The sequence below is a fragment of the Triturus cristatus genome, chromosome 7 (assembly GCF_964204655.1).
Source record: "Triturus cristatus chromosome 7, aTriCri1.1, whole genome shotgun sequence".
NCBI lineage: Eukaryota > Metazoa > Chordata > Amphibia > Caudata > Salamandridae > Triturus > Triturus cristatus.
In genome coordinates, this window is record NC_140590.1 from 548,476,446 (window position 1) to 548,504,060 (window position 27,615).

A 27,615-nucleotide genomic window follows, 5' to 3' on the forward strand; every position below is an offset into this window, starting at 1 on the left:
AAAGTCTAAAAAAGGATATTCTGGAATGATCGTCCATGACCACCATGATGCTTTGGCCTTTTGAGACGTCAAATAGTTCTACTCTCACATTTTCCATGGATTGCTGGGGCTTGGCATTGTGATTATGGGCGCGTGCAGTGGTTCTTGTGAGATGGCGTAACACTAGATCCAATTTGCCATTAATTATTCTACCATAATGTTAATTCCTGGGAATTAGGGTAATGTCTCGGGGCCTGATTCACAAAGAGCCTATGCAGTCTTGGAGGAGTCTCCGCACTTGTGGTGGAATCTTTTGGATGAGAATTCTCACTGTGCAGATTCCACCACGACTGTGGAGACTCCACCACGATTGAGGAAGCTCTTGAATCGGGCACAAGGTTTTATGACCTTTGGCGTGGGAACACCACTAGGACTCCCTACTTCTTGCAAAGCAATTTTGTCGCCTTTAAGAAAACTGCTTTCTGGGGTAAGAGACAGTTCATGTTTAATATGAACTAATTTTTGTGATATGATCCTTATAATAAGATTCTTACTGCTAGATGTCGGTCAGTCAATGATTTCGACTCCCAAGTGTTCTAAGGATGAGCTTCAATTGCTAACTAAAGACGAGCCTTTTTGTTTGCATCCTAGGACATTTGTTTCAATATGGCATTTATTTCAATGTGATGGATTTTGGTAGCACATTGTGGCATAACAAATTGATATGTTGCACTGTTTCACTTGCTTATTCGTGGTCTTGCAAGCTTATTGGGTTTGTGATGTCTTGATCGGTTGTCTACTATTTTTTTTCATTTCAAAGTACTTTATTAGCTGGAAAGGAAATGCATAAAATCAGATAGTATGGCTAAACTATCAAAGGGCAGCAAGAACAGATTACATCTTAAATGTCGTTGGTTTACATACGTTATAACAGTACGGATGATCACTAAATACATGAGAGTAATCCAGGTTCAGAATGACTACAATCTATACATTGCCATCAGTATATCTAAAAGAGTGTGTGCACTGTAGGTAAAAGGATACTATACTTTGTCTGGACTGGACATAATAGGACATTCCATTCAAAGAAATACCATATTTGAATCACCTGTATAAAACCAAGAAATGACAAACATGAACAGGGGTAGAGAAAGGACAGGAAGAGGGGGATAAATGGGGAGGAGATGTCTACTTCATAAACATCGCTGAGAAGACTTAGGAAAAAGACCCAGTTAAAGGTTGGACTATAAGACCTTGGTTACTTAGTTTGATGTATTTATCCAGGGATTGCCATACTGTGCTAGAGATTGGTGGTACAGATTGATTCTTGAGTTGTAACGTGTGTGAACTTTGGAGAGATGAAACCCATGCCCATGATATCACAGATGATTGAAGCATTTCCATTCTGAGAGGATAACTTTAACTGCAATAGTTAGGAGTAGGTGGAGCAGCGCCATGCCATTAGGACCTAGGGGCAGTGGAGTCAGTGAAACCCAGGGACCCAGTGTTACCATAGAGAAAGATATGGTTATGGGAGTGTTAAAGATCACTGACAGATGATTTTGAATCAGTAACCAGTATGAGTCTTGCAACTGGCGACTCAAAGACGAGTTGATGTGGGCCTGATTCCTGGTTACAGTTCCAGCATTTATTGTTTTCTCGTAGTTACAATGCAAGAGATTCATCGTAAATAATTTTGACTGAATAAGAGATGAGGCAATTTTAATGCTCAAGGAGAATTTGGCAATATTGTGCCAGGAATCAGGTAATATGTGTTAAAAAATTCCTCTCTCAAAATGCTCAGCCCATTTGGTGCAATTAATTGAATCTTGTGAGGGTTGAGGATCTGAGAAGAACTTAGATATTTTGGAGGCAACATGTGCAGAGCATTGCTAACGGGCAAGTACGTGAGTTAGAGTGCATTTTTTTAAGAGAGATTAAGTTTGGAAAGTTTAACCTTAACCCCTTCGCTGCTAGGCCTTTTCACCCCCGTGCTAAGCCTTTTTATTGCTCTTTGGGGTAGTTTGCGCTTAGGCCCCTATAACTTTTTGACCACATAAGGTATCCACGTCAAATTTGCGTCCTTTTCTTCCAACATCATGGAGATTCTAAAGGTAACCAGGGTTTGTGGATTCCCTTGGAGGGGACACAGAAATTAGCCAAAATACAGCTAAATATATATTTTCTTTTTGAAAAATGGAAAAAAAAGTGCTGCAAATGGAAGCATCTGTTTTTTTTCCCTGCCAATGGTATCAACAAAGGGTTGTGGAGCTGAAATCACAATTTCCCCAGCTTTCAGGGACTGACAGACTTTCGACAAAAAAACAATTTTTTTTTTTTTTTACAGAGTTTGCATTTTACTAGGACATAGCCTATTTTTGCTATTTTTTGTGCTTTCAACCTTCTTCCAGTTAATGGTAGAAATGGGTATAAAAGCAATAATGGATCCTGGAAAGCTATACATTTTAGAAAAGTAGACAACATTCTGCATTCAGCAAGGGGTCATTTGTGTAGATCGTTCAAGGTTTCTTTATATAAACTAACAGTTGAAAATAGGAACAATTGAAAACGGAGCTGAAAAAAACAACCATTTGTGCCAATGTTTTCGCCTGTAACTTCTTCCAATTATGACAGGTGTTTGAAAGTAATATACCACTACATCCGCTGGACCTTTCTGGTTGTGGGGATATATAAGACTTCACCAAGAACCCGACGAACCCAGAGCCAATAACTGAGCAGCGTCTTGCAATTGCTTTTTATTATGTACAGGGTATTTAGCAATCAATCTGGGAAAATATATATTGTGAAAAATCGGGATGAAAGACACCTGAGTATTTTTGAAATTGGAACAAAATATAGAGTTTAGAAACAGTAGCTATTTGCACATTTCTGAAATTGAGAGTACCCATACTAGCAGAAGAACTATAGGACATTTTTCAAAATGACTTCTTTTTTACACATTGTCTTTCATTTGGAAAGCAGAAATGCATCGAAAGTCCATAGGTAATAACAGTTGCTCTACAATCCTGTGTTACCCTAAGTCTCCCGATAAAAATGGTACCTCACTTGTGTGGGTAGGCCTAGTGCCCGCGACAGGAAACGGCCCAAAACGCAACGTGGACACACCACATTTTCACAGTGAAAACTGACCTTTTTTTTTTGCAGAGTGCCTAGCTGTAGATTTTGAACCCTAGCTCTGCCGGCAACCTAGCAATCCTCTACATTTTTGGAAACTAGACACCCAGGGGAATACAGGATGGAGTGACTTGTCTGGCTCTCACCAGGTTCTGTTACCCAGAATCCATTGCAAACCTCAAACTTTATAAAAAATAAAAAAAAATAAAAAGACCACATTTTCCTCATATTTCTGTGGTGGAAAGTTCTGGAATCTGCATGGATCCACAAAATTCTACCCACCCCGCATTCCCCAAAGTCTTCTGAGAAAAATGGTACCTCACTTGTATGGGTAGGCCTAGTGCCCGCGACAGGAAACGGTCCAAACCACATTTTCACAGTGAAAACTGACCCTTTTTTTGCAAAGTGCCTAGCTGTAGATTTTGAACGCTAGCTCTGCCGGCACCTAGGGAAACCTAGCAAACCTATACATTTTTTTAAACTAGAAACCCAGAGGAATCCAGGATGGGGTGACTTGTCTGGCTTTCAACAGGTTCTGTTAACCAGAATCCTTTGCAAACCTCAAACTTTGTCAAAATAACACCTTTTCCTCAAATTTGTGTGGTTGAAGGTTCTGGATTCTGCGTAGATCCACAAAATTCCACCCACCCCGCATTGCCCAAAGTCTTCCAAGAAAAATGGTACCTCACTTGTGTGGGTAGGCCTAGTGCCCGTGACAGGAAATGGTCCAAAACAAATTGAGGAGACATCAAAATTACCAATCACAAAACAACCTGGATTTGCAAGGGGGTGGGGGGTTACCTGGGTTTTTGGCCCCGGGCTCGGTGGGCATCTTGGGAAACCTACCAAGCCCACACATTTCTGAAAACTAGACACCCGGGAGAGTCCAGCGAGGTATGGCTTGCGTGGATCTCCCCCAACCTTTTCCTACCCAGAATCCCCTGCAAACCTCAAATTTAGCTGAAAAAATTCACATTTTTCTCAAATTTCTGTGTGGGAAAGTTCTGGATTCTCCATGGATCCACAAATTTCCTACCACCCAGCATTCCACCAGGTCTCCGATAACAATGGTCCTCAGTCGCGAGGGTGGGTCAAGTACCCGCGACAGGCAAGGGCCTAAAACATATTGAGGAGACATCAAAATTACCTATCACTAATCAACCTATTTTTGCAAGGGGGTCACCTGGGTTTTTGGCCCTGGACTCGGCGGCCTCCTTGGGAAACTACAAACCCACACAGCGAGGGATGGCTTGCATTGATCCCACAACGTTTTCCTACCCAGAATCCCCTGCAAACCTCAAATTTAGCTGAAAAAAACATTTTTCCACATATTTTTGTGTGGAATCACCATGCTGGCACAAATGTCCTACCCCACAGTGTTCCCCTCAGTCTCCCGAGTAAAATGATACCTCACTTGTGTGGGTGTCCAATGCAGAATGGGCTAAAAACGTATTTTTAAAAAAATGTAGCGCTTAGAATTCTCGGTGCTATACCCTTAATCCCGATGTTTTTGGCTCGTCACAGGCCCTTGCCCCGCCCACACAAGTGAGTTGGTATTTTACTCGGAAGACTGAGGGGAACGCTGTGGGGTAGGACATTTGTGCCGGCATGGTGATTCCACACAAATATGTAGAAAATGTGGGTTTTTCAGCTAAATTTGAGGTTTCCAAGGGATTCTGGGTAGGAAAACATTATGGGATCCACGCAAGCCATACCTTGCTGGACTCCCCCGGGTGTCTAGTTTTCAGAAATGTGTGGGTTTGGTAGTTTCCCAAGATGGCCGTCGAGCCCGGGGCCAAAAACCCAGGTGACCCCCTGTGCAGAACTAGGTTGTTTTGTGATAGGTAATTTTGATGTCTCCTCAGTACGTTTTAGGCCCTTGCCTGTCGCGGGTACTTAACCCATCTAAGCGAGTGAGGTACCATTTTTATCGGGAGACCTGGGGGTCGCTGGGTGGTAGGAAATTTGTAGATCCATGCAGATTCCAGAACTTTCCCACACAGAAATTTGAGAAAAATTTGATTCGTTCATCAAAATTTGAGGTTTGCAGGGGGTTTCTGGGTAGGGAAACGTTGGGGGATCCATGAAAACCATACCTCCCTGGCCTCCCCCGGGTGTCTAGTTTTCAGAAATGTGTGGGTTTAGAAGGTTTCCCTAGATGGTCGCCATACCCGGTACCAAAAGCTCATGTGACCTCCTTGCAAAACCAGGTAATTTTCGGATACATAGGGGGCATCTGCGTTTTTGGTCCCGGGGTCGGCAGCCATCTAGGGAAACAGCAGTGGTGAGAGGATTACTTCTATTTACTGAGCAATTCCGTTTTTGCTTTCTGTTGGCACTCGTGGCTTCTGGCTGCAATCTGTCTAGAAAACTAAAAACTGCTGTGGTCATCCCATCATCCACCAATGTGACAGAGAACTAAACCCAGACAGCAGTGGCAGCTCCTCCGCTTAGGCGGAGGAGCGTCGCCCCACTGCTCAAAAGGATCATTTTATTTTTTCCTATTGAAGTCAGTCGGACTCAGGGCAGGGTTTCCGGGGCAGGGAGAGGAGTGGTTTGCACTCCTTCAGTGCACACGACTGCTTGGCCGGCCCAAACGGTCATGCGTACTTTGCATATTCACCACAAGGCTTACATTAAACAGCCTGGTGAAGAACATGCAAAGCCTCCCAGTCCACATCTGAGCGCCACACCACGGCGTTCAGACCAATCACAACACTGTATTGCAGCGGTGTGACTGGAGAGCCAGGGTGCTTCCTGCTGCCGGCGGAGACAAGATGACGACCGAGGAGAGGCGCCAGCCAGTCGGCCGAGGCAAGTGTTTTTTTTTCATTTCCTTCCTGAACCCCCACCAACTCTCACAGCCCCCCCAGCCCGCCCCGCCCCTCCCGAAAGGTAGCAGCTGCTACTGCCAGATAGGGGAGTTTTACCTGCTTATAAAATCTTTGAATGGTATTTGAATGGGATAGCCTTCTTTCCGCATGTGAATGGCCTCCAATATCCCAGAATGCCTTAGTTGGCAGGCGACATACTCCACATCAAAAATACCAGATAGCTGCAAAGAGGAAACAGTAAAATCAGAGCGAGATTAGTATGGTCTACTCAAACAACAGCAAACACTAATCATTGGAGAGTGGCATAACTGGTCTGTCAGGGAACAATAATAGAACCTACTCTTCAAAACGAATTACAATCAGCCTCTCAGGACAGTCAGAGCACAACATAGTCAGCTCATTAGAGAGCAGGAAAAAGTGTTCATCAGAGAGCAACATAGGCTGCATGTATAGAGCAGTTTTGCAGGGACATGAGAAAGCAGCATAGATGAGCAACCACAGAGTAGTGTACCAAGCCTATCAGAGAGCAGCAAAAAGCCTACATAAGAGAAAGCAGTATTCCACCCAGTCACAAACAGGACAGACTGGTAGAAGAACAACTTGACCATGGGAAGCAGTGCAGCTCATCCACAAAGCGCAAGCACCACCATCACCCTTTAGCTAATAAGATTCCTTTACAACATGCTTTATCTTACCTTCTTGGGGTTTGGAGTGATGCACTGAACAAAGAATGTATGACTCCTACAAAACAGAAAAGTAAAGAGGATGTTAGCCTTTCATAAATTTCTTATTCACATGATTGGGAGAGTGTGTGTGTGAGAGAGAGAAAGAGTATGTGGGGTGGGTATGTAACCATTAGCAGTTGTATCTAACTAACAGCTATTCATCATCAGTGCTTGGCATAACCTTCCAGCACAGAATATTTAAACTTAAATCCTGGCGGTTCCGTCTGTTACAAATTAGGCAGGAGAAAGTATTGGGGTGAAGAGGAACACAGTGTATGAATATTTACTTATGAAAGACATGTCTGTTGTATTAAGCATGCATCATTCATTGACAAAATTAAATAAACGTGCTAAACTATCAACAAATCCCCTAGGCTTGGCAGCTACAGTGCCCATATTGGACAGAACTCCAGGCAAAATGACTTCTGGATGTTATCTTCCTAGACAAGAAAACTTTTATTGAGGCCTTTGGTTACCAATGGGCACCCTCTTGTGGTGACACCATAAGGCTGTTACCTGTAGCTGCCCTAACAAAATCCTGAAAAACTTATAGCCAATTCTTGACACATCCTAGAAAGTTAAAGTGATCTCCCAACAAATCCTACACATTCATATCGAACTCTCAACCAAGAGAGTAGACATCAATCATGGTATTCTTAATCCGTTGTCCCTTTTCTGGGCTAAATAGTAACTGAGGGACTTTAATTACACAACATCTAAATTTAGCAGCTCAAGGTCATATTCCAATATCTTGGCAACAATGAATTATTGTTCCAATTTAAAAAAAAAAGGGAACCGAGCAGACCCAGCATGCTATCGACCTATTTCTTTGACAGATGCCAAAGTGAAAGTTCTTGCCAGGGATGGCACAAACTCTTGTATCCTCCGTTTTGTTCATGTGATATGGCTGCTTCACTAGACACTTTACACATTATTTTTATTTGCCCGAAATGGATTCGTTTATAATATAAGTATATGAGTCCCCTTTTTTTGCCTTTGGATTTTAAGCAAGCAAATCCAGCTCTACTGTATCTCCAATTTTTAGATAATTTTATCAGTTTTTATTTATCATTCATGGTTCTTCGCTGGGGTGTTCCATTCTTACTCATGAACTCTGAATGTTTTGTCTGGAAACAATTGTAAATGATGCTATTGAAATCTTTTTAATGTACTTTTATGATTTGATATGCTAAATTGAATACATTTATTTTGACTTGAGCAGACATCATAACAGTAGTCTTCTTAATCCGTGGTCCTTTTTCTGGGCTAAGTTGTAAGTGAGGGGCAAAAAGCCACTGTTTAGAGAAGAATGACAAACGTGGTTAAGGAATCTGTGATTTTTACCTCAAGGCTTGAGCCATTTACTCAATACTTAGGACTATACTTTATTGGAAGACATACTTTCTTCAGCTTCTTCCCCTATCCGTATATGTTGCTCTAACTAATCATGGCTAATTATCTTTCATAGTTCAACTACGGCACTAAGCTTTTAGCCTGTTGGTCTGGAAGACTGAAAGATGCTAGAACTTCAAGATCATTAAGGCTCGACATACTTCCTCACGTCTCCATGCTCCAGCACGCTTATAAAACAGTTTCTTGAACCCAAAGCAGACAAGTCAGCTCGGTGAGACAGGTAGGGAAGTGTCAGACTAGTGATGGGAGTTGGTGGTTGTGGCATTGAGCTGTGACGCTCTGGTAATGAAAAGAGAGTAAACTGTAGAAGAGTATAGAGGGCCAGGAATGGGGCAGATAAAGAATAACTGGAAGGTAGATTGGATATATTGACAACAGTTCAGGTTAAGTGGACTGTGTGGGAGGTTTATGCGTGGATTGATTGTTAGTGATGGTATAAGAGTCTACTGCGTTGCCAGACATTGCTACTATTAGTACAGATCTATCTCATTAAAGCAACCTTTTCACACTATATCTAAGTCTGCCATGGTTACGTTCTCATGCTCAATATGACATTTATATATGAAGACTGCGCCGGGTGCAGAGAAATTATGCCAGGACTGGGGGGTTTCAAAGATCTTAAATTGCAGATTTTCATAGCCATTTGGTGACAAATAGTCATGTTTTTTAAAAAGATAAAGGCGGTGAATAACATGCTGTTTCTATTCCTACTGCTTATTTATATAGCGCATTCAAAGTAAAGCTAAATATCCCCTGATCCTGCTCCCCTGGCCAGGAAGTAAACCACAAATTTAAAGGACATCCTGTAGTTTAAATGGGTATGGCCCATGACCAACGTCTTCTTTTCTAGATTAGTGTTTTTAGAGTGAAAAATCTGAAAGAAGACAAATAGTACCAAAAGTAGAGAAGTAATCACAGAACTTCATTTTTCTTGCTTTTTGTTGATGATCTAAATGATCTCCACCCGAGAGGAATTGCTCTTTTCCAACAGGCTTTCCTCTGACGGCTCATGCTGCTGTCAGATAAGTTGAGATCGGCACTAGAAAGTACCTGAAGGACGTGTTACTATACTGCCAAAGGGCGGGATGTATCACAAGAGGATGGATAATAATCGCCTCCTTTGCCTTTAATAAAATCAGGACTCTCCTTTACCAAGGAGAATTTGCAATTTTATTATAGGGCAGGAGACTATTATGAACTGCCAAAGTCAATACCCCTTAAAAGTGGTTGACCTTAGTGGATCAAAAACTTTATGCAAAGAGAATAATAACTGCGTGGTCGAGGCGCCGAAGTAATTGGTTATTTGCACATACGGCTTGGGGAATCTCACACAATTTAGAATGTAAAGGAAATGCTGGAAACTGTATTGTATTGGACACATTCTTCGTATTCTTAGCATGGCTTGTGATAGTGAAGTGGCACCCTACTGGGGAAAAATACATACAGGAGATGGCTAAAGATCTAAGTCTGACACTGTCCTAAAAGACACCAAACATAACATTAAGTCTGGGTGGAGTTAAAAAAAAAACCACTCGGCCGTGCAACGCGGAGCTCCGCAAGCGGCGAAGTGCATTAGATAAATGCTGTTCATGGTAATTTTCAGTGCCAGGTGCTTGTCTGCACTGTGCAATCATCGTAAACGGCACCAAGCACAGCATAAGCAGGCGCTGCTTCCTTTCTGCCGCTTGAGTAGATTTTCATTCGAACAGCAGCTTTCTCAACACGAACGGACAGTTTGTCAATGCGAGCGGTCCCAAGTATACACGACCACTCGCAATGAGAAATCGGACCGCTCGCATTGAGAAATCTTGCCGGGAGCTTGATTTTCCTCGCTCCCGCTCGGCAACTTGTCGTTGACTAACGTGAGCGGGGAAAAAAATTCCTCAGCGGAGCGGGGTTTTTCAGAACACTGCGTTACACGGAGTGCAGGAAACTCTGCAAACTCCGCGAGCGGAGTTCACCGCCCAGACTTAAACATCATAACTAATTTAGCATACAGCAATTTAAATGAAAGCTTCTCATTACAATCCCACTATTGAAAGAGCTGCAACACTGCAGCAAGAACAGAGGAAGCTGACAATGTGAAAGGGCGGTAACAGCAGCAAGGAGAGAGGAAATTGACAATGTGAAAGAGCTGTAACATAGCAGCAAGATTAGATGAAGCTGATAATATGAAGGTGCTGTAGCACAGCAACAAGAAGAGAGGAAGCTTATAATGTGAAAGAGCTGCAGCACAGCAGCAAGAATAGAGGAAGCTGATAATGAGTCACACCTATTTATTTCATGTGGTGTATTTTGCCGATGTTGTTTACTTCCTGTCCAGGGAAGTCGGATTATGGGATATCTAGTTTTACTTCGAAGGTGCTCTATAAATACACACCAAGAAGAGAGACTAGATCATAGTGGCTTCTGCCTTGTAACAACATTTAGCATTTCAGTTTAAAACATTTCTGAGCAGTTTTCCTAACCATCTTTCTGAAAGCAAGTTTCCCAATAGAGCTGGGAAGGAGAGAGAGTTGGATGTAAGAAAACGAAATGGTGAAGAACAGCGGTTTTCTTTTTGACCGTAGCTACCAATACCTATTTACAAATGCTGATCCAACTTGCGCAGCGCAGTTCAAAAGGAAAATGCTACTTACCAGTATGCATCTGTTCTTGGCATGTAGAGCTGCATATTCACACACTGTGCATAGATTGCCATCTGGTGTTGGGCCCGGATGTTTGCACTTTGTTGTTGTCTTGGAAGAAGTCTTTGGAAGTCACGAGATAGGTGACTCCTCCTTTGGACAATAGTGCGCATGGGCATCAACTCCATCGTCAGATTATTTTTTCGTCAAGAAGGGAAATGATGGAGATTAGTGAGAAACAGAAATAGATATCCATGTATGTTGTATCTAACTAAGATAATACTGGAACAGATAAAGGTAGCCAGGGAGTTGGATGGGCGTGTGTAATCTGCAGCTCTACATGTCAAGAACAGATGCATACTGGTAAGTAGCCTTTTCCGTTCGAGGCATATGAGCTGTATATCACACACTGTGCATAGATTGCATAGCAGTACTCCTCCTTAGCGGCGACCAGCAGTATCTGTTGCAGTAGTTTGAAATAGTGTTTTGAGTACAGCTTGGCCCACACTAGCTTGTTGTTTTGCCTGCACATATACACAATAGTGTTTTGTGAATGTGTGCGGTGTAGACTACGTAGCTGCTCTGCAGATGTCATCTAAGGAAATGTTCCCTAAAAATGCCATTGAAGCCCCTATCCTTCGGGTAGAGTGAGCTTTAGGGGGAATAGACAGTGTATGTTTTGCTTTGTGATAGCAAATTTGTATACATTTGACATGCCACCTAGCAAATCCAGACTTTGATATGGGATTGCATTTATGTGGTGGTGAGAAGGGTACAAAAAGTTGTTTTGCGAAAAGGTTTTGTTCTGTCAATATAGTAAAGGAGTGCTCTTTTCACGTCCAGTGTATGAAGAGCTCTTTCTGCTACTGTTTGTGGTTGCGAGAAAAATACTGGCAACTCAACAAATTGGTTGAGATGGAAGGGAGAAATAACTTTAGGAAGGAATTTGGGATTTGTCCTGAGAACCACTTTGTTATGATGGAGTTGTAAAAAAGGTTCTTGAATAGTTAGTGCCTGTAGCTCACTCACTCTTCTAAGAGATGTAATGACCGCAAGGAAAGCGACTTTACATGTAAGAAATTGTAGCTCGCATTTATGCAGAGGTTCGAATGGAGGAACCATTAATCTTGTGAGGATGATGTTTAAATTCCACACTGGGGAGGGAGGTACACTGGGAGGAATTATTCTTTTGAGGCCTTCCATAAATGTTTTAATGGCAGACACCTTGAACAATGACAGATGTTTTCTATTTTGTAGGTAAACTACAATGGCAGCGAGATGTAATCTAATTGATGTGTATGCTATATTACATCTTTGAAGATGCAGCAGGTAACATACGATGCGCTGAGTGGAGGCATCCAGAGAATTACTGTTATTGTTACAGTATACAACAAATCTTTTCCACTTGGCTACATAGCAGGCTCTAGTGGTGGGGCGCCCAGCTTCTTTGATAACGTTCATACAATCAGGTGGAAGATTGAGATAACCAAACTCTAGGACTTCAGGAGCCAGATTGCCAGGTTGAGCTGTGCTGGATCTGGGTGTCTGATCGCTCCATGGTTCTGTGTTAAGAGCTGTGGGAGAGGTATAGTTTTTGGTGCGGGATTACTGATAGTTCCAACAATGTTGTGTACCACGGTTGTCTGGCCCATGTTGGAGGAACCAGGATCAGTGTTAGTGACTGTTGTTGCAGCTTGTGCACCACTAATGGAATGAGTAGGAGAGTTGGAAAGGCGTACGCAAATCTGCCTGACCAATTAATGGGTGTGGATATCTGGCGGCAAAGCTTGGGCATTTTGTGTTGTAATGTGTGACGAAGAGATCCATCTCTGGCTGCCTCCACATTTGGAAAAACGGGTGAAGAACTTGTGGATTAGGTTCCCACTCGTGAATCTGTTGTGTCTGTCGACTTAACAGATCTGCCATGTGATTTTGAATTCCTGGGAGATGTTGGGCTAACAGGAATATGTTTTGAGGAATGGCCCACCTCCATATGCTCTGTGCTAGTTGAGAGAGCTGGAGAGAGTGCGTCCCCCCCAGTTTTTGTAAATAGTACATTGCTGTCATATTGTCAGTGCGGACTAAGCCAGCTTTGCCTGATATCTGTTTCTGGAACGATTTTAATTGCAGAAAGATTGCGAATAACTCCAAATGGTTGATGTGGAGTAGCCTTTGCTGAGGTGTCAATGTGCCCTGTATGGTGTGATGAAGAGATGAGCTCCCCAGCTGGTGAGCGAGGCGTCTGCTGTCAGCACAATCTGTGGAACCGGCTCTAGGAACGGTCGCCCTTTGTAAAGGTTTTGGGTGTTCCAACACTGCAGAGAGTGATGTGTGCGGCCGTCCACCAACACCAGATCTGTTAGCTGACCTTGAGCTTGGTTTCACTAACGTGCCAAGCATTCCTGTAAGGGGCGCATCTGGAGCCTTGCATGAGGTACTATGAATATGCAAGATGCCATCATCCCTATGAGTTGCATAAACACTCGAGCTGGAAGCGAGTGTTGCGGCTGGAATCTTGTTATAAGGGTTTGCATGCTTGCTATCCTGGCTGGACTGGGATATGCCAGGCTTTATGAGGTGTTTATTGTGTAACCCAGATATTGTTGGATGTGGGATGGTTAGAGGTGAGACTTTGTTAGGTTTATGGTAAACCCTAAGTCGTGAAGTAGTTGGATTGTGGCGTGTGTGTGAGTTACACACACAGAGTATGTGACTTGGCTTTTATGAGCCAGTCGTCCAAATATGGGAAGACGTGAATTTGTTGTCTTCTTAAGCGGGCTGCTACCACTGCCAGACATTTTGTGAAGACCCTGGGTGCTGTGGTGACTCCGAATGGGAAAACCTTGAACTTGTAATGCTGACCATCCATCACAAACCGAAGATATTTCCTGTGAGCAGGGTGAATGGGAATGTGGAAGTAGGCGTCCTTGAGATCTAATGTGGCAAGGAAGTCGCGCTGTTTGAGTAGAGGGTTGACTTGTTGAAGAGTGATCATATGGAAATGGTCTGATTGTATGTAGAGGTTTAATGGTCTGAGGTCCAAGATGGGTCTCAGGGTTCCGTCCTTTGGAATGAGGAAGTACAGGGAGTAAACCCCTCTGTTTTGGTGAGGAAGGGGAACTGGTTCTATGGCTTGTTTTTCTAGGAGGGAAAGCACCTCTTGTTTTATAAGCGTTAAGTGCTCTGCTGACATTGGACGCTGTTTGGGTGGTATGTTTGGGGGAGTTGAAGTGAGCTCTAGGCAATAACCTGATTGAACGATTTGTCTCACCCATCTGTCCGTGGTAATTTTGTTCCAGACAGGTAGGAACTGTAGCAATCTTCCCCGGACCGGAGTAGAGTGGTCCGGGGGAGTGGAGGGAAGTCATTGTTTAGGGGTGGAGGCGGTACAGTATTGGTAGTTTGTTGTTATTTTGTTATGTTGTTGTTATTGCCTCCGTAGCCTCCTCTGTAATAGCCTCTGTTAGATGAGGTCTGGGTGGGGCTCTTGTAGGAAGTGGGGTAGTTTTCTATTGGTCTGGAAGGTGTTGTAGTAGGGTATCTAGCTCGTAGTGTGCCCTCTAGCGAGCAAAGCCTGTGTGTTGGCATTCCTCCAAATGTTGGCTGCTTGGAACACCATTCTTTTACCAGATGCGTCCAGTAGTTTTAATTCCTTATCAAGAGGTGCAGCATCTCCTGTGGTTTGGGAATTAGCCCTTTTCTGACGTTGGAGACCACTAAGGAATCCAAGCGTACCTGCCCTTTAATATAAACAGGGTGAGCTGGGGCAGACTTGTACTTTTTTTCTACCCTGGGGTTAATGACTCTGGCCCTTACAGGATTCTTAAACACTTCAGGAGCATGTTTGATTACCCCTTTTAACATTGGGAGAATAGAAATGGACCTTTGGGATGGTGTAAAAGTGTCCATGAGGAAGTCTTCCTCCACAGGGTCTGTGTGTAAGCTCAACCCGTTGTATTCTGCTGCTCTGTGTATGAGCTGAGTGAATCCTATAGTGTCCTCTGGAGGGGATGTTCTAGATGGGTAGATGTCATCCTGTGGTGTGTCTGGGACATCTGGTGTGTCATAATCCTCCCATGGGTCTTTTGGGTACCAGGAGGACTAGGTTCCCCTAGAGGTTGATCATCCCCTCCATCTTCAGAGGTGTCATCATCATCCTGAGGTGGAGGAGATGGTGAGGGCAGTGAATATGGGATAGGAGAATGGTGTGGAGGAGGAGGTAGAGAAGGAATCCTTAAAGGAGAAGTTGCAATGTCTCTTTTTTAAAGGAAGTGGAGCTGGTACAGGTTTGTCCATTTTTCTTTTCTTGGAAGGACTAAGTATAAGTTGACCTGTCTTGGGGTCTTTTTGAAGAGTTTTTTTGAGTTGGATCAGGTCGTAAAAGCTCCACCTCTGGAGTGTGTTGTTTCGGTGCCGATTTTTTCGGGTCCGATTGTTTGTGTGGCAGAGGTTTTAGAGTCATTTTGTGCTCCTTAGGTCTGGAATCGGGAGTTTTCCTGGGTTCCGGTAGGGTCTTCGACACCGGTTGTTTGTTCGGTTCCAATGGTTTTTTCGGATCCGTAGGTTGAACGCCAGTGTTCTTCAGAACCGGTCGTTTGGTCGGTTCCGAGTGTTTTTTGGGCTCCGAAGGCTGAGCGACCGAGGTCTTTGGAACTGGGTGTTTACTTGGTTCCAATGATTTTTTCGGTGCCGGGACGTCTGTACCAATGGGTTTCGGCGCCGAAGGCGTGGATGTGGAGCTAGGTGTTGGTGCAGAGGAGGGCAGTGGTTTCTTTTTTGGTGCCGGGGATGGAGTTTCGGCACCAACGGCAGGTTGACTCGATCCTGAATGGCATGAAGGCTTGTGTATCGACTTCTTTGCCGAGCCCGAAGGCAGGACATTAGAAGTTTTGTCCTGGTGTGCACCTAGGCCCGAAGGTGAAGGTGTGACCGAAGCCTTTTTGGGAATGGGTGGTGGGGAGTGGTCGACGTCAGTACTTACGACCCGCTGCCCCGGAGTGACGTCTTCGACGTCGGAGTCGTCAGCTTCGGAGGCGCTGATGTAGCTCTTTTGGGTCTGCTCCTGCACGTTGATGTCTTCCTGGAAGATGTCGTCCGGAATCGATGTCGATAATCGAGCCATGGTTCTTCGAGCTCGACGATCCCGAATTGTCTTCTTGGAGCGGAAAGAGGCACAAGCTAGACAGTCTTTGGCCTCGTGCTCGGGTGAAAGGCAGAGGTTACACACCTCGTGAAGATCGGCGTGTGGAAACTTTGATCCACATTTAGGACACTTTTTGAAGGGAGTCCTTTCCAAGAGCCAACGGCCTAATGGCGCAGGTAGGCCCGAAGGCCTGCGTTGACGACCGGAATTGAAGAATTCAAGTTTGAAGAGATGCACATCGAATGGGAAACACGATCGAAACAATACTAAAGAATGGGTGAAGGATTTTGCGTCGAAAAGTAGATCGGTAACGACACCGAACTGGAGCGTGATGAACACATCCGAGCCCGATGGCGGAAAAAAACAGTCTGACTATGGAGTCTATGCCCATACACACTATTGTCCAAAGGAGGAGTCACCTATCTTGTGACTTCCAAAGACCTCTTCCAAGACAACAACAAAGTGCAAACATCCGGGCCAAACACCAGATGGCGATCTATGCACAGTGTGTGATCTGCCACTCATATGCCTCAAACATACATTTCTTTGGGTTTACAAATGACGTAATGAGTTACAGTGGCCTCAGACCTGCCCCCTGCTGTCTGTTCTTCATTCCTTCATAATGTCAACTTTCGACCAATTATTGTACTGAAATTGGCAGAGGCTAACTCACCTGGAGCCTTTTTTTCCAGCAAAAAAATCCTCTATTTATTAACGGAGAATACTCCATACCAGCCTCGGTGCTGCACCTGTTTAAAATGTTGAAGGCTGCCACTGTTCTGTGAATTAGCTTGAATATCAGAAGCCTTGTGCCATGCTCTTCAGCCTATCGAACTCACAATTTTTTTTAACCTGTGGGTAGACAAAACTGAGCTCTAAAGAGTTGCAGTTGTGTAAAAAAATAGCTCACCCTGTCCAGGTTTTATTTCTTAGCATTGCGAGAGTAAAAGTCCTTTTGATTCCACTATAAAATCAAGACTACAGGTCATAGAACGCAAACCAAAAACCTTACCGGTATGAGCTACTCCTGTGCGGTTGTTGGAATCATGAGACCTCTGACAAAAGTGTAACTAAAAGACAGACATTACTAAATACATAGAACTTCTGAGTCAGCTGACCAATAGTTAAAGTCCACAAACTGTGGCTTCATTTTGGATGGAAACTAACAGAGCAGGCAATCTAAAAGCTTCACAATAATCTTTTTCTGTAACAAAGAAGCTCACAATAATTATTCTATAAACGCTGACGGATGTGTCTCCTAGAATAAAACTTGTATGAGTGTCCCAAAGCAGAAACAAAGAATTGACCTTCATCCACTGAGGCCTACTTGTCCAGCGCCTCGTAACAGAGTGGAGCACCAAGATCTCATATTTACCATGTCCATGTGCAAGCAGCTCAATTAGTTACGGTTTTGTCTTTGTTTTCCTCTCATGGTTTGCAGTGGATTCTGCGTGAATCCAAAAACATGGCAATGCTTGAATTCTGTGTTTGTTGTTCATGCCACGTTTTTCTGCTCTCTTCCCAACAGTAATTTGCTGTTGGAAAGAGTGGTACTCCTCTTCTTAACAGCCACTTGCAAAGCATGGCGGCCAGGTGCAATAATGTTTCGTTACTTACCGGTAATCTTTATTACCCCGATTAAGATCCTTCTCGTCCCAGTCCTTACAGAAGTATAGCAATCATGCCTCCCAACACAATAGTCTCATCGCTAGAATTTCTTTTATGTCTACTATATAAACCCCTCGCACCCACCGCCATGCCTGTTATCAACAAGATCAGGCACAACCACAGCAGGAGGGAGGGAGGAAACAGGACCGGGACGAGGAGGACCTCAATCAGGGTAATGAAGATTACCGGTAAGTAACGAAACATTACCCCCTCATATGTCCTCCTCCTACCAGTCCTTACAGAAGGGAGGACCTCACAAGCAAAAAACACCAAGAAAACGCATGACACCAGGAATTCATGCAGAAATACAAAAGTCTAATCAAAAACAAGATTAAGACATAGCAACATTCATAATGCGAACAGCAAAATTGTCCACAGAGGCATGCAAGACATCAAGGCTATAATGCCGGACAAAAGTATGATGGGACTGCCAGGTAGCCTCCCTACAAATCTCCTGGATACAAACACCAGCTGCCTCAGCCCAGGAAGCAGACATCGACTTCATTGAACGCCCCCGAACCTGAGCCGGAGGAGGCAGGCCCACGAACTTATAGGACTGGGAAAGTGCCAAACGAACCCACGGATTGATGGTGGAAGTAGACACCTTCTTCCGCTTAGCCACACCACCACAGGATATAAATAGGGCAGGAGAAGACGAAACCCCTGGGTACACTGGAAGTAAACCTGAGGAGCCCGGTGAACATCTAAGGTAGAAGGAACAAGAGAATCCCCATCCCCAGGAAAATCAGGAAGAACCACCTCCTGCTGTAAATGGAATTTGGAGGAGACTTTAGGGAGACAAGCCAGGTCAAGCGCAATACCACCCTGTCCGGGAAGAACTACAAATAAGGAAATGAAACAAGGAAGGCCCCCAATTCAGCCAACCCTCGAGCAGAGGTGATGGCCAACAGGAAGGCCAATTTAACCCCTTCGCTGCTAGGCCTTAACCCCCCTGTGCTAAGCCTTTTGTTGGCTATTTGGGGTAGTTCGCGCTTAGACCCCTGTAACTTTTTGACCACATAAATTATCCATGCCAAATTTGCGTCCTTTCTTTCCAACATCATGGGGATTCTAAAGGGAGCAAGGGTTTGTGGATTCCCCTCGAGGGGACCAAGAAATTAGCCAAAATACAGCTAGATTTTGTTTTTTGTGTGAATAATGTGGAAAAAAGGGCTACAGATGAAAGTGTCTGCTTTTTCCCTGCAAATGCTATCCAAAAAGGGGTTGTGGTGCTGAATTCACCATCTTCCCAGCTTTCAGGGACAAGCAGACTTTTGGCAGAAAACCCAATTTTATTTTTATTTTTTACAGTTTTGCCATTTTTCTGGGACATTGCCTATTTTTGCTATTTTTTGTGCTTTCAACCACCTTCCAGTTAATGGTAGAAATGGGTATGAAAGCAATAATGGATCCAGGAAAGCTTAACATTTTGGAAAAGTAGACAATATTCTGAATTCAGCAAGGGGTCATTTGTGTAGATCCTTCAAGGTTTCTTTATAGAAACTAACAGTTAAATATAGGAAAAATTGAAAATTAGTTGAAAAAAACAGCCTTTTGTGGCAACGTTTTCACATGCAACATCTTCTAATTTACTGTTTGAAAGCAATATACCGTTACATCCACTGGACCTTCCTGGTTGTGGGGATATATAGGATTTGTAGGTTCACCAAGAACCCGACGAACCCAGAGCCAAAAACTGAGCAGCGCCTTGTAATGGTTTTTTATTATGTACTGGGTATATAGCAATTATTCAGGGAAAATGTATACATGGAAAAATCGGTATGTAAGACACCTATGTATTTCTGAAATGGAAACAAAATATAGTGTTTAGAAACAGTAGATATTTGCATATTTCCAAAATTGGGAATACTCATATTAGCATGAGAATTAGCGATCATTTTTCAAAATTACTTCTTTTTTTACACATTGTCTTTCATTTGGAAGGCAGCATTGCATCGAAAGTCAATAGGTAATAACAGTTTCTTTACAAATCTGAATTACCCTAAGTCTCCAGATAAAAATGGTACCTCACTTGTGTGGGTAGGCCTAGTGCCCGCAACAGGAAACGGCGCAAAACGCAACATGGACACACCACAATTTCACAGCGAAAAATGACCCTTTTTTGGCAAAGTACCTAGCTGTAGTTTTTGAACCCTAGCTCTGCCGGCACCTAAGGAAACCTAGCAAGCCTATACATTTTTGAAAACTAGACACCTAGGGGAATACAGGATGGGGTGACTTGACTGCCTCTCACCAGGTTCTGTTACCCAGAATCCCTTGCAAACCTAAAAAATTGTCCCAAAAAACACATTTTCTTCACATTTATGTTATGAAAAGTTCTGGAATCTGCGTGGATTCACAAATTTCCACTCAGCCCGCGTTTCCCAAAATCTTCTGAGAAAAATGGTACCTCACTTGCATGGGTGGGTCAAGGACCAGTGACAGGCAAGGGCCCAAAACCTATTGAGGCGACATCAAAATTACCTATCACAAACCAACCTGGTTTTGCAAGGAGGGTCCCATGAGTTTCTGGCCCTGGGCTCGGCAACCATCTATGGAAACCTACCAAACGTACGAGTTACTTACCTTTGGTAACGATGTATATGGTAGAGATGATTCTAGCCGCAGATTCCTTCACGTAGAATTATCCCCAGGCGTGAGACTGGATCCGTAAACTTTTTTGCCACAGCATCCCTGTGCGCCAGGGGGCGGGATGACACCACGCGACTCCGCCTAGGCGTCGTCCGCATACGTGACATCAGCGAGGTCACATAAGCCCAACCCCGACGCGCCTACGTCAGTTTTCTTCGGAGAACTATTCCGCGCCGCAACGCGGAGCCACCAGGCAAACTGTGGGAGCAGGGGAACAGTGTGCAAAACAGTAGAATCGAACAACGGAGACAAGCGACAACATAAGGAGCGGTGCAACACTGCAGCCTCCAAAGGCAGGGGCGGAATAAAGAACAGAGCAGAGCCCGGAGCAGCCACCCTGCCAGCATGTAACCGCCTTCCCCCCCTCCCCCAGACAGGGAACATATGTAAAGGCAGAACACTTGTAGCAGGCCTACAACCCCCACCCGGAAATAGGGAAGGGGAGCCAGCCCCAGAACAGACAGGACAACAACCACCACCCTCCAAGCCATCCCAGCACAGAGGCAACCATCCTCCAGGGAACAAGGGCAGGGCATGGCCAGGTGACCCCAGACAGAGGACGGCAGAGGGGCAGGGACACCCAACAACAAGAGAAAGGGTGGGAGGGCTGAGATTGAAGGTAACACCCCCCCCCCCCCAAAACGTGGAGCAACCCGAGTAGCGGGGCACAGAAGCACCATAACCCCATCCTCCAAAGAACCAAGGGGAGGAAGGAACAGCAACAAGACGGAGCAACCCACCAAGAGCAAAGGAATAAACTCACAAGAGACACAGACCCCCACCAGGAGGCGAGTGCAGAGACCAACCGACGGGTCCTCGCAGAACGGGGAGGAAGGGTGGGCCGTGAAGGAATCTGCGGCTAGAATCGTCACTACCAGATACATCGTTACTGAAGGTAAGTAACTCGTACATCTGATAGAGATTACTAGCCGCAGATTCCTTCACGTAGAATAGATACCCTAGCAATACCCACGGGGAAGGAGGGTCTGCGAAAGGACCCCACCAGCCATAGCAGGACAGAGGGTCACACAGGGTACCAGACCTGCGGACCGGGCAATAACCCTGCCCTTCCCAGGCAAGAAGAGCCCCCCACAAGCAGAACATCACTGACCCCAGAGGGATGGGGGGAAAGAAGAAAAAACAGGGGGGGCCTTTACACTCACGATGGAGGAACCAAGGGCCAGGCCAGAGAGGCCAAAGTACCCCACACCCCTTCAAGGAAATAAGCTTCCCTCCAAAGCCAGGGGAGAGCCCAGAGGGCGCAAGGAAACGAGGGAAAAGAAGGCTAAGCCACACCAGATGGAAGGCAACAGGCCAACCAGAGCGGCGCTAACAGACATGCCGCCAGAAACAAGAAAAAACAGGCCAGGGCCCCAGGAAGACCGAGTGGGCAACACCTGACAAGGGAGGGCACAGAATTTTCCCAAGCAGGGAGAAGAGGAAAGGGCTGGACACGCCCCCAGGAGGGGCCGCGCACACGCCCTCAAGAAACAAAGCAACATACAGAAACACCACGGAGAACAGGCACCAAAGAGCCACAAGAACTCCCCAGCAGAGCACAAGCTGTATAACAGCTACCACTAACCCACATAGGGTGCGTTAAGTCCCAAGACATGGGAACCCTCTTTGGAAGAACTTCCGCAACAGAGGAAAAACAAAAGAGCCACATGGCAAACACCCCGCGAATGGCTTGACAATCAGCCAAAAGAAAAATAGAAGGCCTAATCTCTGGGCCAAGTCTGCGTAACAGTTCTAGCAAAAAACACACACACAGCGAATGAGGGCCGTCCAGCAGCCAACATTGCCAAAGTCCCCACAAGGAGGACTCAATGGCCAGAAAACACACTCCACTGCAAGAGCAACCATCCCAAGAAGGACCAGAACCAGCTCAACTCCTTAATCACTGAGGAGGAGGAGGAGTATAAGGGGGAGGAGGACGGAGCCCCGCCAGGAACCTTTGGATGGCGGAAGTCAGCTGGGGCATGGAACAACAGGCTACCATCAAAGGGGAGATCTATGAGCCGTTCCCGAATATTTTCGGGAAAGACGCCGACCCAAAGCCAAGCATGGCGACGGAGAGCGACTGAGGAAGCCATGGCCCGGCCCAGCACCTCCGAGATGTCCATAGCGGAGTGAAGAATAAACGCCGCTAGCTCCCGGCCATCCATTGCATGATGCCGTAAGTCCACCTGAACAGTCTCCTGAGAAGCTGGGGACCCCAAAGACTCAACTGAGTCCCACAGACAAGAGGAGGCCTAGCCAGGACACACAAGGTGTTCAGGGCCCGCAGGGCCGCGCTGGTCGAGGCAAACATGTTGCGCCCCCAAGAGTCCAGCCAGCGGACCTCCCGGGAGGGCGGAGTCAACAGCGGCGGTATGGTGGGAAAGGCAGTCTGCAAAAGAGGACTGGCGGTGGGGCGGAAGGAAAGACACGCAGGGTCACACGGCGCCGGAAGGTGCCGGTGTAGAAGGTGCTGAGGCACCGGATCCCCTGAGGCAGGACGCCCCCAACCCCCGGTCAGGGACGAAAGGAGCGAACCCTCAAAGGGAAGCAAGATCTCCCTCCCACCAGAGCCCTGGTGGAGAACCTCCAAGAGATAATCCGTCGGAAAATGAGCAATCGGGTCACCCATGCGCAGAATATCCACAGCCGTGGACACCGCGTGAGGCAAGTCCGCACTCGCCTCTGTAGGGCCCCGCGGCAGAGAAACCAGCTCCTCCGTGGGTGACAGCTGCAGACTAAGGCAGCCGTCCCCCAAGCCAAGCGGAACGGGCAGGGGCCAGACCTGGAAGGTAGGAGGAGCCAAGGAATGGGGGACCTGCCGCTCCTCCGGCAAACACCGCAGCCTCAAACTGCGGGGAGCCACCCTTCCACGATGCCGGTGAAAAAGACACCACTCGGCGGCCAGTCTCCGGGGGAGGACAACACCAATATGCAGGCAGCCTCCGGAGAAGAGGGAGCGTCCGAAGACGAATCAGCAACTCGACGCCTGTCAGGAGCCGTAGAGTCCGCCACCTGAGGCAGAGCGGTAACGCCAGCCTGCGCTGAAGGAGACGCTGGATAGGGCTCCTCGAAGTCACACTGCGCCAGGGACCAGAGTGGGGCCGGAGTCGCAGTGGACAGGGGGCGGCGTAGGAATGGCGCCGACTCGACCTCCGCCGAGGCAGCCGCCTGCGCGGAGGGACGAGAAGGACCAGGGGAGTGACACGAAGCCCTCCACCAGCCTCGGCCCAGTATCCGACAGAGTTGGTCCAGCGAGCCATGCGGCGCCGCCAGGACCGACCCAACCTCCGACGAGGCAGCCGCCTGCATGGAGGGACAAGAAAGTCCCAGAGGAGGGCGAGTGGTTCGCACCCAGCCTCGACCCAGAGCGGGACGAGGAGAGTCCACCGACCCCTGTGGCGCCGCCCGGACCAGCAGCTGCCGGCGCCGTAGTGGCGTCACCTCGGCCTTAGACACCTTGTCAAGGGACCGAGAGAGGCTCGGGGATGCGACCCGAGTCCCGGCGACCTCACGCGACACCACAGGGACTCCCACAGGAGTTTGCGGCGAGGCAGAGATGCCGTGGTGTGGAGGGACCCCAGAGGAGACGCACCCCAAAAGCACGCCTGGGGATAATTCTACGTGAAGGAATCTGCGGCTAGTAGTCTCTATCAGATCCACACATTTCTGGAAACTAGACACCCGGGGGAGTCCACTGAGGTATGGCTTGCGTGGGTCCCATAACGTTTTTCTACTCACAATCCCCTGCAAACCTCAAATTTAGCTGAAAAAAAACACTTTTTTCCTGAAATTTCTGTGTGGGAAAGTTCTGGAATCTACGTGGATCCACAAATGTCCTCCCACCCAGCGATCCCCGAGGTCTCCCAATAAAAATGATACCTCACTCGCATGGGTGGGTCAAGTACCCACGACAGGCAAGGGCCCAAAACCTATTGAGGCGACATCAAAATTACCCATCACAAAACAACCTGGTTTTGCAAGGGACGTCCCATGAGTTTTTGGCCCCGGCGGCCATCTAGGGAAACCTACCAAACCCACACATTTCTGAAAACTAGACACCCGGGGAAGTCCAGCGATGTATGGCTTGTGTGGGTCCGCCAACGTTTTCCTACCCAGAATCCCCTGCAAACCTTAGCAGAATTATTTTTCACTTTTTCCCATACATTTGTGCGCGGGATCACCGTGCCGGCACAAATGTCCTACCACCCAGCGTTCCCCTTGTTCTCCCGAGTAAAATGATAACTCACTTCTGTGGGTAGGCCAAAGGCCTATAACTAGGAAGAGCCCAAAACATAGGGATTTAGAGTATAGCACCGAGAATTCTAAGCGCTACATTTTTTTTTAAAATACTTTTTTTAGCCGGTTTAACCACACAAGTGAGGTATCATTTTACTCGGGAGAACAAGGGGAATGCTGGGTGGTAGGACATTTGTGCCAGCACGGTGATTCCACGCAAAAATATGTGGAAAATGTTTTTTTCAGCTAAATTTGAGGTTTGCAGAGGATTCTGGGTAGGGAAACGTTGGGGGATCCATGCAAGTCATACCTCTATGCACTCCCCAGGGTATCTAGTTCTCAAAAACATGTGGGTTTGGTATGTTTCCCTAGATAGCGGCAAGCCCGGGGCCAAAAAAACAGGTGCCCCTCCCTCCCCCCAAAACCAGGCAGTTTTGTTATAGGTAATTTTGAAGTCGCCACAATACGATTTGGGCCATTTCCTGTTTTAGCCACTTTGCCTACCCACACAAGTGAGGTACCATTCTTATCGAGAGACCTGGGGGAATGCTGGATGGGAGGAAATTTGTGGATCCACGCAGATTCCAGAACTTTCCCACACAGAAATTTGAGAAAAAATGTAGTTTTGTTGGCTAAATTTGAGGTTTGCAGGGGATTCTGGGTAGGAAAATGTTGGGGGACCCACGCAAGCCATACCTCACTGGACTCCCCCGGGTGTCTACTTTTCAGAAATGTGTGGGTTTGGAAGTTTCCCAAGATGGCCGTTGAGCCCGGGGCCAAAAACCCAGGTGACACCCTTTGCAAATCCAGGTTGTTTTGTGATAGGTAATTTTGATGTCTCCTCAATACGTTTTGGGCCCTTGCCTGTCGCGGGTACTTGACCAACCCACGCAAGTGAGGTACCACTAGTCTCGGCAGACCTTGGCGAACACTGGGTGGTAGGAATTTGTGGATCCACGTAGATTCCACAACCAGTGGGAGGGTAAGAGCTAACAGAGCTTCTACTGTCAACTCAGGGAGATCTGCCCATGGATGTGGAGAAAGCTTCTTCCGCATATACGGCCTGGGTAGAGGATGCCTGTTACACTTTAAACCCTAAGAAAGCAATTATTCCTAAAACGGCACTGCTCACAGCCCCATGGTATTTTCAGGAATTAAGGGCACAAAAACTTAAATGTAAACCGTTTGAACGGTCCTGGAGGACAGAGAAGCGACCAGCCGAGAGAGCAATCTATAAACAAGGCCTCCTACTTTATAAACAGCTACTGTTTAAGACTAAGCGAGAATTCTTTGCTGGACAAATTAATTTAGCTCTTAATTCACCAAAGGAACTTTTTAAAGTAGTAACTAGGTTGGCACATCCACAACCTGCAATTATTAAAACAAGCCAGGAACTATGCGAAGAAATCGCAACGTTCTTTCAGACAAAGGTGGAAACTATCTTTAGCACCTTTAGGGTCCAGTTGGCAGTGGATCAGGAGACTTAACACAGGGCCACAAAATGGGGCTAGATTCAAAGTCCACTATGGATAAATTTGCATCAATATCCTTTACAGAAACACTCAAGCTTCTCCGGTCAGCCAAATCAGGCTCACCTTATGATCCCTGCCCAGTAGCAGTGGCAAAACTGGCTTCTGAACCTATAGCCATGACACTCACTCCTTTATTCAACGTTATGTTTTTTAAAGGGCATTTTCCTAAAGTGTGGAAAACTGCATCTGTTATGCCATTTTTAAAAAAGCCAAGTTTGGATATGAAAGACCCAAACAGCTTTCGCCCCATTTCACGCCTCCCACTGCCTTCCAAATTGGTTGAGAAATATATGAATATTGAACTGAGGCCAAGGTTTTGGACCCCACCCAATTTGGGTTCAGGGAAGGGCACAGTATGGAAACTGCCCTTCTTAAATCCACAGAAGAGATCAGGAGAGCGTTGGATCAGGGAGGAAAGGCTGCACTGATCCTGCTTGACCTCTCCGCGGCCTTCGATACGGTCCACCATGGAGTATTGATGGACCGTTTGTTGGCTTGCGGAGTGCAGGATAAAGCCTGGACTCTCCTTAAATCCTTCCTCTCGGACAGACTACAGATAGTCGCTTTGGGTGAGTTTGTCTCAAAACCTTTCTCTCTCCCATGTAGGGTTCCTCGGGGGTCATCCTTGAGCCCTACGCTTTTTAATATTTATGTATCCTCCTTGGCCCCCCTGAGCGAGTCATTTGGCTTCTGTCTTACATCATACGCTGACAATACTCAAATTGTAGTATCCCCTCGACCAGGGCAGGAGAAGGCAACTGGAGAGAGGCTTCAGGACTGTATGGGAGCAGCGGGAGGCTGGATGACGCAAAACTGATTAAAGCTGAATGCTAGCAAAACAGAGGTCATCCTGTTTGGGAACAATGTTAATTTCTGGACCCCAGGTTGGTGGCCAAACTCAATGGGGACTCTACCAATACCCTCCAGGAAAGTTAAAAACCTGGCGGTGATATTAGATGAACATCTTGACATGCGTGGTCAAGTCAATGGCGTGGTCTCTGCCACATCATATATTTTCAGGACCACGAGGAAAATTTTGGCTCTTCTGCCAGCACACAGTGGTAACTGCCTTGATTATGTCAAGATTAGACTATTGTAATAGTCTATACTTAAACATGCAGGAGCGCAGTATACAAAAACTTCAGATGTTGCAAAACGCAGCAGCCAGATTGCTTACTGGAATTTCGAAATTTGCATCAATTTCGAGTGCAATTAAAAATTTTCATTGGCTGTCCGTTAAAAAACGAGTCCTCTTTAAAACACTCTGTTTAGTTTTCCAAGCTCTTCAAGGCACAGGCCCAGCACATCTGAAACAACAATTTCAGTGGTATGTGCCCAAAAGATCTTTACGCCCGTTGGGAGCAAAATTAGCAGTAGTACCGCCTATAAAAAAAGTTAGATGGGGAGGCAGAAGCTTTGCCGCTGGGGCAGCTAAGGCTTGGAATGAGCTCCCTTTCTATCTGAGAAATTTTAATGATTTATTGGCCTTTAGGGAGACATTGAAAACAGTTGTTCTGAACACCACTTTGGCAGCAACCTGTGTAATTCGGGAGGACTGCAGCAAGCGCCAGGACACCTCAGGGTAACCGTGCACTATATAAGTTTTCCTAACATAACATAACTTTCCCACACAGAAATTTGAGAAAAAAATAATTTTTTTCAGCTAAA

At 46.1% G+C, this 27,615-nt stretch overlaps 1 protein-coding gene across 1 annotated transcript in view; it reads right to left on the reverse strand.

Moving 5' to 3' along the window:
• Positions 1–27,615, reverse strand: part of MYO15B (myosin XVB) — a 1,465,505-nt gene that overhangs the window by 1,148,800 nt on the left and 289,090 nt on the right. The window contains exons 11-12 of the mRNA XM_085614939.1: positions 6,644–6,689; positions 6,045–6,169 (exon numbers count right to left, since the gene is read on the reverse strand). Coding sequence (XP_085471065.1) covers positions 6,045–6,169; positions 6,644–6,689 — 171 coding nt within the window. The remainder of the gene's footprint in view (positions 1–6,044; positions 6,170–6,643; positions 6,690–27,615) is intronic.